At 56.1% G+C, this 17170-nt stretch overlaps 5 protein-coding genes across 5 annotated transcripts; 2 read left to right on the top strand and 3 right to left on the bottom strand.

Annotated features, from left to right (window-relative positions):
* Positions 1 to 83: 83 nt before the first annotated feature.
* Positions 84 to 1549, bottom strand: mpaB-0 (Mycophenolic acid synthesis protein B; the record flags this gene model as incomplete). Its single annotated transcript, XM_032023610.1, has 3 exons — positions 84 to 492; positions 586 to 1169; positions 1238 to 1549. The coding sequence occupies 3 exons, from the start codon at positions 1547 to 1549 to the stop codon at positions 84 to 86; spliced, it is 1305 nt and encodes a 434-aa protein (XP_031879515.1).
* Positions 1550 to 4414: 2865 nt separating this feature from the next.
* CGGC5_v011759 (uncharacterized protein) lies at positions 4415 to 5504 on the top strand (the record flags this gene model as incomplete). Its single annotated transcript, XM_066152578.1, has 4 exons — positions 4415 to 4725; positions 4781 to 4843; positions 5067 to 5316; positions 5370 to 5504. 4 exons carry the CDS (start codon positions 4415 to 4417, stop codon positions 5502 to 5504), a joined length of 759 nt encoding a protein of 252 aa, XP_066008041.1.
* A 237-nt stretch (positions 5505 to 5741) lies between these two features.
* On the top strand, positions 5742 to 6797 carry CGGC5_v011758 (uncharacterized protein; the record flags this gene model as incomplete). The annotated part of the gene is made up of 2 exons (XM_032023612.1): positions 5742 to 6260; positions 6324 to 6797. 2 exons carry the CDS (start codon positions 5742 to 5744, stop codon positions 6795 to 6797), a joined length of 993 nt encoding a protein of 330 aa, XP_031879586.1.
* Positions 6798 to 7411: 614 nt separating this feature from the next.
* On the bottom strand, positions 7412 to 8914 carry CGGC5_v011757 (Protoheme IX farnesyltransferase; the record flags this gene model as incomplete). The annotated part of the gene is made up of 1 exon (XM_032023613.1): positions 7412 to 8914. The coding sequence occupies one exon, from the start codon at positions 8912 to 8914 to the stop codon at positions 7412 to 7414; it is 1503 nt and encodes a 500-aa protein (XP_031879518.1).
* A 509-nt stretch (positions 8915 to 9423) lies between these two features.
* On the bottom strand, positions 9424 to 15751 carry Pclo-0 (Protein piccolo; the record flags this gene model as incomplete). Its single annotated transcript, XM_032023614.1, has 4 exons — positions 9424 to 10101; positions 10160 to 12777; positions 12833 to 15229; positions 15280 to 15751. 4 exons carry the CDS (start codon positions 15749 to 15751, stop codon positions 9424 to 9426), a joined length of 6165 nt encoding a protein of 2054 aa, XP_031879585.1.
* Positions 15752 to 17170: the final 1419 nt, after the last annotated feature.

Raw genomic sequence — 17170 nt, 5'->3', positions numbered from 1 at the left:
GCCATCAGGCCTGCGAGCGAAGAATAGAAGAGAAGGGAACAGAAAGAAAGAGGATAACTGAAAAGGATCGCCGGGCAAAGCCGCTAGCCGGAGTAGGGACAAGCACCAGAGAAAGGGCAAGCACCGCGGCCGCGAGACTTGAGGTCCTCGACACCCTCAGCCAGTTCCTCCACGCCCTTGCCCATCTTCTCCTTGGGGCCAAGGTCCTCAAAGAGGTAGCCCTCGGGCATCATCTTCTCCGCGCCGGGAACGGTGCCGCCCAGGATGCGAGTGATCCAGCTCATCGGGCCAAAACGGTTCCAGAAGGTGGCGGGGATGTAGTAGGGGTGGACGAGGTACTCATGGTGCTGGATGCGTCCGGTCTTGGGATCGGGCTCAGAGAAGAAGACGACGGGGGAGAAGCGAGGGAGCATGAGGTGGCGGACGACGAGGCGACGAGCGATGAGGGCTGCGTAGGCGGTGAAGGAGGCGTAGATGCCTGGCTCGGCGAAGCTGATATCTCAACGTCAGCGGCAGGCCTCATGTGTAAGAGAGAGCGGAGGCAGGCCAAGCAAGCCAAGCCGGGCACACGAGTACTGTACTCACCAAAAGGTGTCGCGGATGCGGTCGCCCATGAGCACGGTCAGAACCTCCTGGGCAAAAGACTTTGCAAACTTGGGGACGTGCCAGATCATCATCTCCATGAGCTGGGCGCTGGCCTGGATGTTGTTCTTGTGAGGCTTCATGGCGTCGATCTCGTAGCGCTTGGCCCAATCGGTGATGTCCCGGGCGAACTCAATGCCGTCGGCCCACGAGTGCTGGGAGAGGTAGCCCTTGTACTGGATGTCCATGGAGTCGCCGAGGGCCTTCCAGTGGGTACCGATGGCGCAAAGCTCCATGTCGGTGAGGGAGCGCCACTCGTAGAGCTGCATGAAGCGGGTGGGCTCGGTGACGCAGACGGCGAGGGTGTAGAGGAAGTCGGCGTTGGAGATCTGGCCGCGGGCCTTGTAGCCGCTGTGGAGGTAGTTCATGCGGGAGATGGCCTTGAGGCAGCGGTCCGAGGTCGGGGGGTTCATGGAGAACTCGCCAAAGATGATGACGGTGTCCTCGTAGCGCTTCTGAGCATTCTTGGGGTCGGCGAGGTTCTTGGTGGCTACGATGAGCTTGGAGATGGTCTCGAAGCCGTAGGTCTGGAGTGGTGTTGTCAGATTGACTGAGTGACCAATTTGATCATGGATGGGAACGATTGGAAAAATACCTTGAAGATGGCGAACTGGAGAGCCAAGGTGTAGAACTTGGGGAACTCAAACTCAATCATGTGCTTCAGGATGAGCTGGGCATCGTTGTTAGTCATGCGCGCGAGGGAAGCGCGGTCGGTGTAACCCATTCGCTTCTGGAGGTTATTGATGCGTCTGAAGCGGAGAGAATGGCACAGGACGAGGTAGCCTGCAAGGAGAGACAGCAGCATGGACAGGGTGGGAAGGGTCGCGGGCATGGCGACGGTGATGTCCATGATGCGCGTCGTATAGCCCTCAGAGGCGGAGTGGGTGAAGTTGGTATCGGAATCCATGGTGCTGGCGGTGCAGTGTAGATGGTCTGCACAAGGCTGCACTTTTGGGAGGGTGTTGGTGTTTTTGTCAGGTTAAGGTGAGAAAGTAAGCAGAGGCTGCTTTGTGGGAAATATCTAGGTGTAAAGGTGAATGGATCAAAGACCCCTGGGTAGTGCGAAAACGCAGGAGCGGCAATCTCAAGGCTGTCCTCTCAGCTGGGAAGAACAACAGAGGGGAGGGGATCTGCTGGACGTGCGTGTATAAGCTTGGGAGATCTGACAAACATTCATATGATGGTTTGAAAAAGCGTTCTTCCAGTACGATGCGGAGGAGGGGTAGCTGTGTTTAGCAGAGATGCTTACCTTTGTCTCAGACAGCTGTCTTTTTGTGTGTAAGAATGTTGGTTTGCCTTGGGTAGTGTTGTTAGGAGGTTTTACTTAAACCTGAGTCAAAAAGTACAGTGAATGCTCAGGATTGAAAAGTGAATAGACAGAGCCAAGGCCAAGGCTGCTGCTGACCAAAGGAAGTGAGGGGAGAGGCGAGATTTGAAGAAGAGCAGATGGAAAAGGGCAGCAAACACCAAAAGTCCCTTTGACCCCCCCTGTTGACACGAACATGAGGAGGTCCAGATGGGGGAGGTAGCAGGGGGGACCCTGGGCCTTATCGCATTTGTCGGGCCTGGAGGATCATCTGGGGGAGCTAGGTAGGCAGGCTGGCGAGGAATCATCACCTCAGGCTGGAGGTCGCACCAACCACCATGCGGAAATGCCGTGGGTGGCGGCCGACGGTTTCTTTGAGGATTCTCCAGCATCCCGTTGTAAATCCGGCTGGTTTCTTTAGCAGCCACTGTTGATTGCCGTCCACATCACCCACTGGGCTGCCAGGTGGTGGGGACGTGTGTAAGCCTCGTGGAACCGTCGCTGTCAGTCGGGTTTGGCCTAGACAAAGGAGCTGTGGTAATTGCCTATCTCGGGCACAGATGGCAGATCTGCCTGATGTCCCTCAAAGTCTGAGATGCTCGGAAATGTCCCCGATGCCAAACGCCAAACGCCAGACGCCCAACGCCCGGCGTCAGGTACTCAGGTACCTGAGGATGCTCCGGGCACGTGGTGAAGCACAACTCAATACCTGAGGTAGGATGCTCACACTCTAAATTCCCAAAGCACCAAGGAAGAAGCTGGAGGGGCCAGAGCATCCGACTACCTAGGCGAGGTACCTTACCTGTGCTTAAGATGCTAAGGCAAGCACCCCTCATCGACATTGCCGGCTTACCTTAGCAGCGGGAGGCGCACCCCGCACCTCCCCTATTGGCCGCCGCCATCTCGTGAAGAGTCCCGGCTCCGAGGATCAATTGGGCCTAAATGCCTTCTGACAGGTACGAAAAGGGGCAAAGAGATGAGCCAGGTGTGCGTGTCGACATCTAGAACTGCTAGCACCAGCCTTAGCCTCGACTCCTCCGTCGGGCTTGCCACCGGCAATTGTCAGGCACCTGTGGCTGGACCTTCTGACTCGACCCCTGGCTGGATTCCAGTGTCAACGATCGACTCTGGAATGCATCGCCGGGAATTAGCAAAGAGCCCCGTCAACGGCTTGTGTCTTGGCAGGGCCGGAGCTGAGCGCTGATATCAGCCACAAATGACGGAAGGTAGGCCACCCATGGATAACCGTCCTCGCGGGTTTTCTTCAACGATTAGCTAATGACCGCAGGTGTGCAATGGGAATCTCCGCAGCGTCGCCGCTACCATCTATGTGCCGTGCTGTCTGGAATGTCGAGGATCGTCCAGCTTTGACTTCTGATCTACGGCACATCTGTGACCATCTTCAGTCGTGAGACTCGAGGAAAACGTCCGCCTGTTGAGGCTGCGGGATCGTCATATCACCATGTCTTGCAAGTGGCGGTGATGGCCTGTCTGCCTCACCTCGAACGACGGAGGCATTGCTTTGCGAATAAATAGAAAAGGTCTCAGGCTGGGAGAGACACGGGGTATCATGGAGATTGTCGAGGCTGTTCAGCGGCAGACCATGGACGTCACAAGCGATCCGAGTAGAATCATCGTTGGCGATCTGCGCACACAAACATTCTATTAACGACACGCGCTTGAGGCGGCGCATAGCGGTCGGGTTGGCGGTCTCTGCTCGTCTCTTCTCCGCCATCGTCACCTCGACCGACGCCTGCAGAAACAAGCGCTCGGCTGTGTGTGGGGGAAGCGAGGGTTGCTCTGCAGAAACGCTGCACGGTAGCTGTCTGAGATAGATGAAGTGCCCATGCTGAACCCTTGTCTTGTGTTGGTTCGGTCGTCTTGAGGAAAACGGCGATGCAAGGGAAGGAAAAAAAGAGGTTTGAGGGCGAGGCCAGAAGGTGAAGGAAAAGGGTCGCGGGGCCCGTGGTAGGGACACTGCATTGGCAGGGACACTCACTGAATGGTAAGGTACGGGAACCCACAGCTGCTGTGGAGAAACACCGGCCCGCGGTGGAACCAAGACGTCGATCAGAAAGCAGTTAGCGCGGGCCTATTTCCAGCCCTGGCCACTGAGAGGCCCGGCAGCCATCCACCAGGGCCCACAAAGCTAAGAACAGCTCCACTCAGCCTTCCAGGCGCGCGTCTAAGTCAACCTTCATTTCGTCGTTTCCACCTTTGACAGCGCACAACCGCTCGAACAACACCAGGCCCTCTTTCGCCCTCTCTTTCGCTCTCTGCCTCTCTCTCTCGCCCATCTCTGTGCCATTGGACCATTGAGTGGTTCATCTGATCCAGCTTTGCGCATGCAAGATTCCATGCAATGACCCGCTCTGCTCTGCGAGCTACCCGTCGAGAGCGAGCGAGCAAGCCAGCGAGACAGAGAGAAAGAGAGTCGTTGGAGGTACCCCTCGTCCGTCAATCGGTATGCGCGTCGCTTCCAGGCATGGGTTTTGCTTGCTGCCGCTACCACCGTCCGCCAACAACCACAACATTGTCCTCGCCCTCGTTCCATCCATTGATGCAAGTCTACGGCAAGGCATCTTGGCTACGTACCCTGCCGCGCGCGCATACATACAGAGAGACAGAGAGAGCAGAGTCGCCTCCAATGCAATGCGCCTCCCCTGCCTCATTTCTCGTCCCGGACCCCAATTGGCTCCTTCGCCGCCGCCGTGGGGTCTCAAGTCCGCTCCAACGCACCCCGGCGGCTCGATGCTCATGCTCATGCTCAAGCCCATGTCCACCTTCAACCTCACTGCTACACCATCATATCACAGACTGACAATCCAGCAGTACCAACAGCTCCCCAGAACAAGCTTACCCTTGCCCGCAGACTGATCGACGGCCAAACCCCACGTATGTCGTGGCATGATCCAGCCCTAAACCCAGACGAACCTCTCCAGATGGAGCCTCGCGACCGCGGCAAGGCTGGCGCCTACTCATTCATACCCAACACTTTTGCTAATTTCGACCCTCTTTTCCCGGCCCCAATCTCTTCCCGTTTGAGCCGTATGCTCCCTTCTTCGGCACCCCGGTCTGCCGTCCGATCATGCCAAGTTCCATCGTAGCCGCCCTCCAGACCCGGCCAGTTCTACGCGCCCAACTCCAGACAGACGCCCATCTTCACCATCCCTCCAGCCAATGTCGTCCGCCCTCTGTCTGGACGCCCGCTCTTTTGGACACACGAGACGGGTTTCATGGCATCGATGGCTGCGATTCTGCTCTTTTGCAGCCATGCTGTCTTGTTTCACATCTTCACCACCCCGGTCTCATCTCGACCGCGCTTCTTCGCCTCTTTGTCCCCCCGGCAGGCCGTGATGTTGCTTAAAGTCAGACCCAATATCCGCCTCCTCGACCTGATTCTGACCCTTCTGTTCCTCAGTCTACCAAGCAACCTCACAACATCTCACAACATTTCCTTTTCCGTCTCTTTTCCTTTTTCCTTTTTTCCTTCCAAGTCTTCGTCATCGTCATCGTCGTAGCATTTCCTAAGCCAGATTTCCTAGATTTCTTCTGACTTACACATCTCCATTCGCTATCTCGCTCCTCTATTACTACTCTATATCCATCATCGGCCTCTCTCCTGAGTCTACCTCCAGGCGAGGCACGAACACCAACGAAACGAAACTCTCACTTTCGACACTTTCAACTCTCTCTTCGCAGCTTAATCCTCTAATCTGCATTCGTTCTTATCCTACGTCTTGACGGCAACTCTCTAGTTGCCCCCTCTTACAACATATCTTCCCACGGTATCATGCCCAAGCACACGCGGGCATCCAGTTCGAGCCACCACCGCTACATCAACTCCATGCCTGTTTCTCTCGCTCCCGCGGCGAACCCCATCGCCATGTACAACCAGAGAATGTCAATGCCGCAGACCTACTACACGGTGCCCTCCTCTTCAGCCCCGATGCAGCCCCAGCCCCAGCCCACCTACGAAAGCTACGCCCCGGTGGCCGCACCCCCGGTCTCGGTACCTCCTCTGCAGCACCGCGCCTCTTCCGGGGCCTGGACGCCGCAGGACGACCAACAACTTCTCTCGGCCCGTTCTCAGGGCCTGAACTGGGGTCAGATCCAGATGGCCTACTTCCCAAACAAGACCCCCAACGCCTGCAGAAAGCGCCACGAGCGTCTGATGGAGCGCAAGGGTGCCGACGACTGGGACAACCGCAAGCTCGAACGCTTGGCCAAGGAGTACATGAGCATGCGCAAGGAGATTTGGTCTGCTCTCGCAGCACGCACCGGAGAGAAGTGGAACGTTGTTGAGTCTAAGGTATGTTCAACCATGATGACACCAACGAGATGTACGACACATCTGCTAACCAAGCCTCTGCAGTGCATGTCCAACGGACTCAAGAATCTTCAGAGTGCGGCCCGCGCCGGGGCCAGACGGGAGCGCCTGGAATCGGGGCAACCACTACCACCAGGGTATGACGATGACAGCGGCATCAGCGGCCTCGGGTTAACCCCAGTTGACGAGCTAGACGCGTCCTACAGTAGCCCGGAGATGTCCTCCGGCCACTCCAGCGGTGGCAGCACCACCTCGGCCGCCGGTTACGTCACCTCCTTCTCCCAACATCTCCAACCTCTCCATGCCGGACAATATGGCTACGGCCACGCGGGCGCCCATCACGGATACAACAGCTCTGTTTCCTCGAATGCCTCGGTCAACGGCGGATACCCAGGCCAGTCACCATCTGTCTCACCCGGCCCACAAATGTATCAACACGGCCAGAGGTTGCCGAGCGTGGACATGGGCATCGACGCCATCATCAACCGTCCCGGCGGTGGCGGCCAACATCCCATGTGAGGGTGTCATTATGTTTCCTTTCTATCAGAATGATTGAACGCTCGTTTACAACAAGTTTGAACTCGGAGGCTTTTTCGTTTTTACACAGGATCTTGCTTTTATTTCCTTTTTTTGCCCTAGGCCCATGTTGCACCGTTCATGGACAATGAGGGTGGCGTTGCAGGCGTTGGGATGGCCGATACAACCGGATATACCGTTGACAAGAAAGATGGGTGGAAAGTGCGTGCTCCTCTAACAGGGTGGCTTGAGAGACGGGGACAACAGCACACAGGCAATATGACTTGCCTTGGTAATGACAACGGGCGGGGAAGCACCCAAGGAGTCATGGTTGTGTACATTAGCATCTATAGATACCAAGATGATGGTGGCTGGTATGAAAAAGGGGAGGGACCGGAGAAATGCAACCAAATGATTTGAAGTTCACAATCGAAACGTCTATTCGGTCAGCTGCGTCTTCTAGTCGTAACAACACACACAAACACAAAGTTACAGAGTGAGGTCGGTATCTTGAACCCGGGATCCTAGACCGAGGCCCTCCCGATAGAACCGCTTCTTTCCATGACAAAAGAGCACACTATGATACATGGCAAGTTCTATGCTTGCCGCCTCTACCACTATCTGCGCGGGGCGGGTGGAGTAACAGGCATCTCGTCTAGCTCGTCGTCTTCCCATTCATCCTCGTCGCTGCCCATGACACTATTCCACACACGACTCCACATGCCCTTCTTCTGCAGCAGCGCCAGCACCATGACGACGGGCAGATGCCAGACACTGGCCCAGAACAGACCCCTGGCCGAGCCCTTGTGGCCCTCGTACTTCCAAAACCGCACGGCCTGCCACGAAAGCCATCCGTTGACCGGTAAACTCGTCACGGCAAAGCTCCACTCCGTCACGCCGGCAGCGCAAAGCGCCACGCAGAGGGGGATGAAGGCAATGCTGTACCTCAGCGCAACGCGGGCGTTGCGGGCGGGGTTGGTCCACGCAAGCATGCGCAGGCCCGCCGCCTTGTACTCTTCCCTGATGGGCCACGAGAGGGCCATGAAGTGCGGGAATTGCCAGGCGAACAACAGACCGGCCATCAACCAGCCGCCAATGGAGCTGCCGTCGCTGGCGAGGAGGAGTTCCCGCCAGGAGCCGTCGCCTGAGGCGGTCTCGCCTGCGGCCGCTGCCCAGCCCATCAGCGGGGGGATGCCGCCGATGACGGCGCCCAGCCAAGTGTTAGCGGCGCTCATGGCCTTCATCGGGGTGTACATGCCCGCGTAGATGAAGATGTTGGCGCCGCCGAGGCATGCGACGGTCGGGTTGACGCCGAAGTAGAGTGCGCCCACGCCGGTGAGGGCCGTGGCGACGGCGAACATGACGGCGGCGCGCGTAGAGAGCAGGCCTCTGACCAGAGGACGATTTCTCGTGCGGGTCATCTTGGCGTCGGTCGAGGGCTCGTAGAGCATGTTCAAGGAGTTGGCCGAGGCGGAGCATAGGGCGGTGCCGGTGGTGAGGAACAGCAGCGTCAACGGGCTGAGCGAGGGCGACTCGGTGATGGCGGGGGAGAGGAAGGCGGGGACTGGGTACAGCGCGTAGGAAGCCATTGCGGTCAGCACGACGAGCGCGGAGAGGCGGGGTTTCGAGAGGGAGAGGAGGGTCGAGAAGATGCGACGAGCGGAGTGGGCGGGTTGCCGTTCGGCGACGCTGGTGAGGGCGGAGGAGGCATCTTGAGGGAGGGGTACGTCGGGTGAAGAGGCGGCGGCGGCTTCAGCGGCGGCTTTGCGTTTCGCGGCCTGGCGACGGCGGTGGGGGTGTTCGTGGGTTGCGGCGAGGTGGTTCGGCTCGGATGGTGTGTCGGAGGAGGAGGAGGAAGAGGCGATCGAGGCCGAGGCGGAGACGGAAGAGCTTCGGGCTCCTGAGGGTCGAGGACGGTCCAGGACGCTGTTGGGGAGGAAGTAGCTCGCACTAAGACGCACGGCGGGGGCGGCCTTGGGTGCCGTCGTGGAAGCGGCGCGCCGGAGGATTAATGGCGAGAAGACCAAGCCGCGAGGGGAGCTGGAGGCTTGGTGGAGGTATTGGCGACACACATTATCGAGAAGACGAGGGCGCAAGAGCGTATTGGGAGCTGGCCGCATGGTTCTTGCTCTGCTCAATGTCTGCGCTCATGTCTCTGCCTGTGGAGGGGAGAGTGAGGGCGAGGACGGCGGTCGACAGCGGGTGCTTCTCACTGAGCCATGCGCGAAGCTTTCGATCGGTCCGTTGAGAGGGGCTGGGGACGGAGGTCGTGAGCCGGCGAGGTGATCGGGGCGTCGTCGGTCGGTTGGGCGGGCGAGAAGTTCAAGAGCGTGGGAACATTGAAAGAATCATGTGGACGACACGGCCTGGCGGGATGGATGGGCTCAGAAAATATTTGGCCAATCAGGTGGTGGCTGATGGAGGTGTGAAGTGGTTCCACTTTTCCCGGGCTCTGTCGGGTCGGGTCCATCGCTTCGGCGATCGGCGGGCACTTTGCGGCATCCGAAGTCTTCAAGAACACATCATCATTAGTATGAATGGGACAAGTCTTCATGATTACTGATCTGCCCCCAATAGAGACCCTAACGCCATCCGTCTAATCCACGATCAACAGTCCCTCACAGCAGTCTCAAGCATCCCCCAACTCGTCTTCATCCTCAGCCACCCTTGTCTTCTTGGGTGACCCGGCACGCCCCTGAGTATCCGTCTCGTCGCGCTTGCGCTTATCGCCAGTGTTGCTTGGTGCCTCATCCCCAGACGCAGTTTCCGGCACCAACTCGCTAGAGTCTGCCACGCTCAGGTCATCCTCTTCACCTGTGTCCTTCCACGTTTCGTCGCGAGGAAGCCCCATCGAACGAACCCCGCGTGTCTTGCGCCGTATCGTCTTGTTGCCATCTGCATCTTCAACCTCTTCATAGTACTCCTCGTCCTCGTCATCATCCTCTTCATCGTTTATGAAGTTGCCGTCTGCATCCGCATTAACCCCGTCTTCATCCTCATCCTCATCATCCTCGCCATCGTCGTCATCACCAGGGAAGGGAAGACGCCAGTTGTCCTTATTATCATTGTGATTGGGGTCGTGCTGCCAGGTCAGATTGGTGCGTTTGCTTCCATCTGTAGGGCACATGGTCTTCGCCAGCTCAGGGTGTTCATCCAAGAAGTCGGCCTTGAGTTTGGAGAGCCGGACATTCTTCGGCTGTTTGATCCAACCGACTCTGCTCGGCAAGACTGGCCAATCTTCTTCATCGACTTCAAACATCCCCTCCTTTGCAGGAATGCGACAACTTCGGTTCGGGTCCGAGTGGGCCTGTGAGGAAAAATAGGTCAGTCATGAACGTATCAGCGCAGGAAGTGGGTTCTCTTACATCGACTTGGGCTTGTCTGTCCGGGTCACCGCGCTTGATGCCTCTTGGGCCTCGCTTAGGGGCTTTGCGGAAGCATCGTGAGCAGTACATGTCATCATCAGGGACAAAGCCGCTTGTGGGAACGTCATTTCTCGGAACAGGAACGGGTCCGACAGGCTTAGGTCTGGTTGGAGGCCGGGGCTTGGCTGGGGGCTTAACTGTCGGCTCCGATGTAGGTTGACTGGATGTCGGCTTCGAGGGAGTAGGCTTCGAGGGAGTAGGCTTCGAGGGAGTAAGCTTCGACGGGACAGGCTTCGAGGGAGTAGGCTTCGAGGGAGTAGGCTTCGATGGAGTAGGCTTCGACGGGACAGGCTTCGACGGAGTAGGCTTCGTGGTCACAGGCTTTGTCGTCGAAGGGTCCACAACCTTGGGAGGGTTGCTGCTACTGCCACCTCCGTCGTTGTCACCTCCGCCTCCACTGATGTCTCCCGAATGGCCGCCCGTGTTGGCTCCTTGGCCCTCTCTGGGACCATATGGGGTTATAGGCGGTGTGCGCTGGCCAGAAGGCGGAATTTGTGACTCTCCGATCTCAACACCTTGCATGGGATCCGTCACAGGCTGAGACTCCTGAGGACGGTTTACATCCCGGCGGCCTCCAGGGCGAGAGTTGTCAGGCTGTTCAAATAGTCCAGTGTCTGTAGATGCAGTCCCTGGTGGTCCTGATTGAGCACCCGTGTTTGTGCCTGGGATAGGCTGCTTGCCCTCTCGTATTCTCTGCTTCTTGCGCTCTTCCCTCAATCTTGCCAGTTCGGCTTCCCTGTTCGGCTGCCTACCGATGACGAAGTCTTCAGCACCATGCGCCGTCTCCATGTGATGGTTCAGTTGTCGCTGGTTCATGAATCCCACCATAGCTCCGCACCTCTCAAAATACGGACACCTCTTGTCGCGTCGATCTACGGCCCTCTCGTTGTCGGGATCCCACATGCTGTGACCGGGGCCGAACGGCTCTCGCTGCGGTATATGAGGGATGTCCTTGTCCTCCAAGATTTTCCAAAGCTCGTAGACGTGGCATTCCATATGCCTGACCTGGAAGATTCGTGCTTGAATCTCTGGAAGGTTCTCGTTCGCTTTACGTTCATCCTCTGGGACTCGGAAATCGAGGCGGCAGAGAGGGCATTGCTTCAGGGGCATGCCGCCGTGCTTCGTCTCGTAGTGAACCAGAACCTCAGACGGCGTGAGACCAAAAAGAGGTTCGAGGCACCCACGAATGATGCACTCTGCCGGAGGATCTTGCACGGGACTCGGGCCAGGCTTGTCGTGCCACGCCAACGGGTAGCTCAAAAAGCGGTTGGGAGCAGGGCGCCGTGGCTGTCGGCGAACAAGATCCCGAATAGCATTTGAACCGATGTAGAGCGGATCCGTGGGCTGGTCCCTATCCTTCCAGTAGCCTTCCGGATAGATCTCAAACGGTGTAATGTTAGGCGGCTTCTTATCGGGACAGTCTACGATGTGCTTCTTGATGGTCTCGATCTCTTCCTGCTTCCCGTCCACGACGAAATTCTTTTGGCAATAAGGGCAAAAGCAACCCACATGGGCAAAGAAACCGCCGCAATGCTGACGATGCCGGTCGATCTTTTCGTCTGAGAGCTTTCTCATGGAGAAGCCACACTTGTTGCAGAAAGGTTTCTTGGAGTGGGACGTTCCTCTGCAGCGGTGCGGATATTCGTCATACGGGGCGAACTCATCCCTGACCTCTTTATTATTCCAGACGGCGTCGCCGCACGTTTCGCAGAAAGTACAACGACCGACTGCTTCGGCGTGAGGTACACAAGTGCGATCGTGGTGGTCACGCTCATCCCTGTCATTGAGCACGTGGTGGTCCCGGCCACATCTGTCGCAGTACCGATATTCGCTTTCCTTGCCATTAGCCTTCGGAGGTGGGCTCAGTTTCGGTAGAGGTCCTTTTGGAGGCTGAAGTCGCCCAAGGATGGTGGATGGGATGGCATAGAGATCTTCAGATGTAGACTGAGCCACTGTCGGCTTTCTGGTTGCTGGGCGAGGGTCAGGCATGTTCAGAATCTTGCGCAACTGAGCCGCGTGCTTCTCCTTCATGTGCTCCTCTCTTTGCTGGAAAGTCCAGTGCGTAAAGAGCTGCACATCGCACCATGGGCACTTATTGTCAACATGACTCTCCTTGAGATGTTGCACAAACTCAACGTCCTTGCCCTGGCGATAGTCGTATTTGCACTTCTCGAATGGGCATCCGTTTTGGCGGTCAAGGATCATGTTGCGGTACTTCCAGCCCAGTTCTTGCAAATCTCGCTGCTCAGTCGCCGTGAGAACATTCTTGTTGAACAAGTACAAGTTTGTATCGCTTCCTCCCGTCCTCATGATCGCTTCAATTGGCGGTGCATTGATGGGGATGGACGGGTTGTATATGCCTCTGTCGAATACGCTCGGCTGCTTGGACCAAGTCTTCTCACGAGCGTTCTCCTCGGGTACTCTCTGCTCTGGACGTTCATCAGGTGGGTGCGGGAAATCCTCTCTGGCCAGGCTGATGAGAGGGAGACCAAGTTCGTCCCGGAAGCGTGTGACGTCGCCATACCGAGGCCCCCATTCAGACCTGTCAAGCTGTTTGACTGTGATTATGTGGTCAGCAGTGTTGTACAAGTCTAACATGGAGAACGTCCTTACCAAAATCTAGCTTATCATCCTGTAGGATTGAAATTTGTACCTCTTCTGCAATGATGCGACGTCTGATCATCGCCAGCTGGTTGTCGGGGTCATTCGGTCGAAGGATAAAAGGTGCCGGATTCCAATCATTGACGAACTTCCTCGGGATCAAGGGCTGGAGCAGGATGGAATGTTTTTCGGGATCATACTCGATGTTGGGACAGCCTTCGTACAGTTTCCGAACCTTGGACTTGAACGTCGCCATCGCATGGGAATCTACGTTGAAGTCTTGATGCCCATTATTCCACTCCTGGCTGACCATTCTGCAGGTGACATCACCGTCGACGGGCTGGATGACAAACAGCCGACAAGGCTCACGCTCGTCGCTCACTGAGTCTGTGATGAACCTCGAGAGGTTCTGCTGGTCCTGTTGCCTGGCTGTCTGGTCTAAGTGATGCCATTCTGCCGGTCTGCGCTCGGTCCGGGTGGGATAGATTATGTGACTGAAAAAATCTGTCCCGCGCCAGATACGATACTTTGAAGCTTTCACAGGCATGTGAGACACTCGCATCAAGTTCTCCATTGTCCTGAGCGCGTCTTCGTATGGGTCCTTGGCCCCAGCTTTGTGGGAGCACTTGCGTAATTCCCGCGTAGAGGCGTTGAGCCGGCTTCCAGGTAGATAGAAGACGACAGAGTCCTCGGGTAAGGCCTCGGATGTGATGTTCGTTGGCGTCCTCCTGATGACATGAGGGTGCATCGCCAACCAGAAATAATAGTCAATCTCAAGACCACCATACCAGTGATTTTGGTGCGACTTTTGAAAGTCATGTTCGCCGGACAGGACGATATCGCAGTGGCTTCCACCAGGTATCTGTGGGCGTCCGATCAAGACCTCCTGGGCGGTGGTCAGGAAAGGCATATACTGGTTAGCACCCCACGGGAAGGTCGACGGAAGGGCATGGCTCTGCGACTCTGCCCCAAAGAATACTCCGCGTCGAGGCACAGTGTAGTACGCGAAGTCCGAACCGCCAAAGTCGTTCGTGCGGCTCAATCTGACCATATGGTTTGTGTAGTCGCGGTCGGTTGGCGCCCAGTGTGTTGGTGTCGTTTCCCCCTGGCGGCGTACGAACCACACACAATCCTGGTTCGTCTTGGACTGCTCGTTGACATAATTCACCAAGTCGCCGGTGGAGGGAAGTGGTATCTTGGTATTGAAAGAACGCACGACGCTCTTGTCTTTCCGATTCATATGGTCAAGTACCATGTCGCTTTGGTCGCGCTGCTTCAGCGAAAGAAGCTTTCTGCTGGCCTGCTCAAGGGTGGAGAGGTTGGCGGCGTCGAACGTGACACGACCTTGAAAACCAAACAACTCGGCCAAGTTCTTGGCAGGAGAACAAGGGGTTGGGTCGCCATACCCGCTGTATGCAGAAGCTGATTCCTGGTTGTTGCTAGCATTGGGCATACTAGGAGGCGCGAACCCTGGTGTTCTCGACGCTTTCCCGCGGCCTGTACCTGCAACGGAAGATGGCTTGAAGTGTTGCGTAGCAGGAGTACGTCCTTGCGAACCACCAGTGGCGGGGACGATGCTAGAAGAACCCGGTAACCCCTGAGAGGAATTGGCTCTAACCGGCTGGTTGTTTAGACCTGTTCCAATTGCAAAAGAAGCCGGATTGCTAACAGGATTGGAGGTTGGAGGAACCTGGTGAGAGCTACTGCCAACACCGGGAAGCCGGGTGCTACCAAGTCCCGTCCCAATGGCTGAAGTCGACGTGCCTGGGCCAAATGTAGGATTGTTCGATGAACCGCGGGGAACACTGGTCGGTCTGGTCGTCGCTGGTGTCGAGGCTAAACTACCCGGGGCGCGCGCGGGCAGAATCGTCGACGCAGCCGTTTGATAACGACCTCCGGGGACACCGGCAGGAGTCGGGACTTCCAGTCTGCTTGGCGTTGCAGCAGAACTGACGCGAGGTTTGCCGGACGAGATCGTAGGGGTGGCTTTTGGAGGAGGCCTTTGTCTGGGCTGGTACCCTGAAGACTCGACGTAGGGGGTTTCTGGGATCGGCGGAATAGAGGTTCGAGGGTGATGCTGCAGGTCTGGTAGTTCGTCATTTCGAATGATGTGCTTTGTAGATGAGATCGACGGGGTGGATTGTGGAAGAACTTGAGCAGGAGGGGTTCGCCTCCCCAGGTAACCCGAAGACTCGACGTAGGGGGTTTCTGGGATGGGCGGGACGGAGGCTCGAGGCTGATGATACAAGTCTGGCATTTCTTCGTCGTCGTCATCGTCATCATCATTACCTCCTCCACGAAGGTTCAGGCCTTGAGACTCCGAGTCATCCTGCGCGACCCCAGTGACGCCAGAATGGCCGCGAAATCGAGCAGCCGGCACAGGAATGGTGCTGTACGGCGCCTCCGTTCCTGTGAGAATGTGTCAGAAACCTGCAGAATCTTGGGGTATAGTCCCGAACCTCTCAAGTGATCATAGCCAAAGTTCCTCCGGTCATGCGCTGTGAGGAAGTGAAGTGGAGGCGAAACCTCGGCCTCGTGCAGTTGTTCCCAGTCGTCAACTTCGAAAGAGGGCTTGCTGAGCTGGGCAAATTGAGACAAAGCAGGCTCGACGGGTAGACCAAAGTACAACATGGCGAACTTGGTGGCCAAAGAGGGGAAATGGCCCTTGAAACGTCCCGCAAGCAGGGCGCGATATCGCCTGGTGCTGTCCTCCTGGCATTCTCTCAAACTGCGAGGTTCCACGGCAGGAAGAAATAGCTTCCTCTCGTGAGGCGTAAAGTGATCATCCAAGACCTGCTTAATGGTGAGAGTCGGTCGATCGAGCATGCGTCTGAAAGTGTACTCGACCTCCTTCCAAGCGGCGTCAGTCGGCTTGATGAGAGGATTGTATCGTTTGGTTGGGTCAGGCACTAGTTTGTTTAGGTCCGACATGGTGAGAGAAGTACGAGATGAACAAAAGAGAAGGTAGCCCGGGAAACAAGGTTGACAAACAAGAGAAGGTGGGAAAGAGAGTGAAAACAGAAAGTGAAAACAGAAGAGATGTGTGTTGGCAGAACAAGCGCTGATGAGGGTTGACGAGAAAGATGGAAGCATATGAATGAAATTACCACAAAGAGATATGCCCAAGTCGACTTGAAGCAATCAAGGGAGACGGATTGCATTGGAAGAAGCTTCGGACATCCAAAGATGTCCATGCATCGACTTTACTTTGATCCTTTACGCATTGTTGTTGAAATCTTGGTGTTACCACCGCGTTCAAAGGGAGGGGAAACGATCATTTCAAGATGTTTCGAGACGAGTGGTAGCGAAAACACTCGACTCAGTGATTCTCATGACTGGTCATTCGCTGGTAAAACCACAGCCGAGTTGGCAGATGTCGAGCTTCCCGCAACGATGGATGTCGCGTTATCAAAAGCTCTACAAACGATATCCGTAGACGTCGAAGGGTTTGGGTCCTATGATGAAATACCGGAACTAGCAGCCGTTGACACGGCAGCCACAGAAAACGGCACCGAGAAGTCTATAATGGCTCTCAAAAAGAAGACCCGTTTCCGGTTCCATTTCATTTCAAAATAATTCTATTGTCCCATGACATTCAAGATTCGACGACGCGAAGAAGCATGGGCTTTCTTGGCTGTGTCTCAACCCTCTCGGTGGGTTGAACAAAGCCGGGCCGGTCGGGCGGCATTGTTTCTAGCGACCGGAAACGGACGCGAACAATCTGCTAATTGAATCCCCAGACACAGGACGTATTATGAAGAATTTATGGTGGGAGAAGGATCGAGACTCCGGGATGCTGTTGGAAACGGATCAGCCTCCTCAAGCAAGAGCGAGAACAGGAATGTTGATCCTGAATGAAAGCCGGACATGAAGATGGGAGAAGACAGTGTTAGCCAGGGTGCATTTCGTACTTCACACGTGGCGCTTCCCCTTTCCCTAAAAAGTTGCCAGAGGAATACGGACCCTTCGTGCGTCTCAACAGACATCCATTCATCAGCTGACTGTTCGGGCCACTCTTTGCCGACTCGTTCTCTTACTGCCTCCCTCTTGATGGCGTCGACATTGAATGCGCGACCAGTAGCTAGCCATTTCATGTTAGAGTATGGGGTAACTTTTCCGAGCGGTATGTCTTTTCAACTGTTCAACTACCTATTGAACGACTCGGAAAACTTGCCCCAACAACCACAACACATCAAGGTAGGTAATTGTTAGCGTAGTGGGCTGGCTGTCCACATCTCCGCATCACCTCGGGCGGGCGACTCCAGGCCGAACCTTATGGGGACCCCACGTTTCTGTCACAGCCCACTCGTCAATGATCAGATTTCATTGACAGCTGTTCGGTCTACAACT

Source organism: Colletotrichum fructicola (assembly GCF_000319635.2).
Source record: "Colletotrichum fructicola Nara gc5 chromosome Unknown KSG_Nara_v1_contig07, whole genome shotgun sequence".
Taxonomy (NCBI): domain Eukaryota; kingdom Fungi; phylum Ascomycota; class Sordariomycetes; order Glomerellales; family Glomerellaceae; genus Colletotrichum; species Colletotrichum fructicola.
The sequence above is the reverse complement of the archived record's forward strand: the minus strand, read 5'-3'. Positions and strand labels throughout refer to the sequence as shown.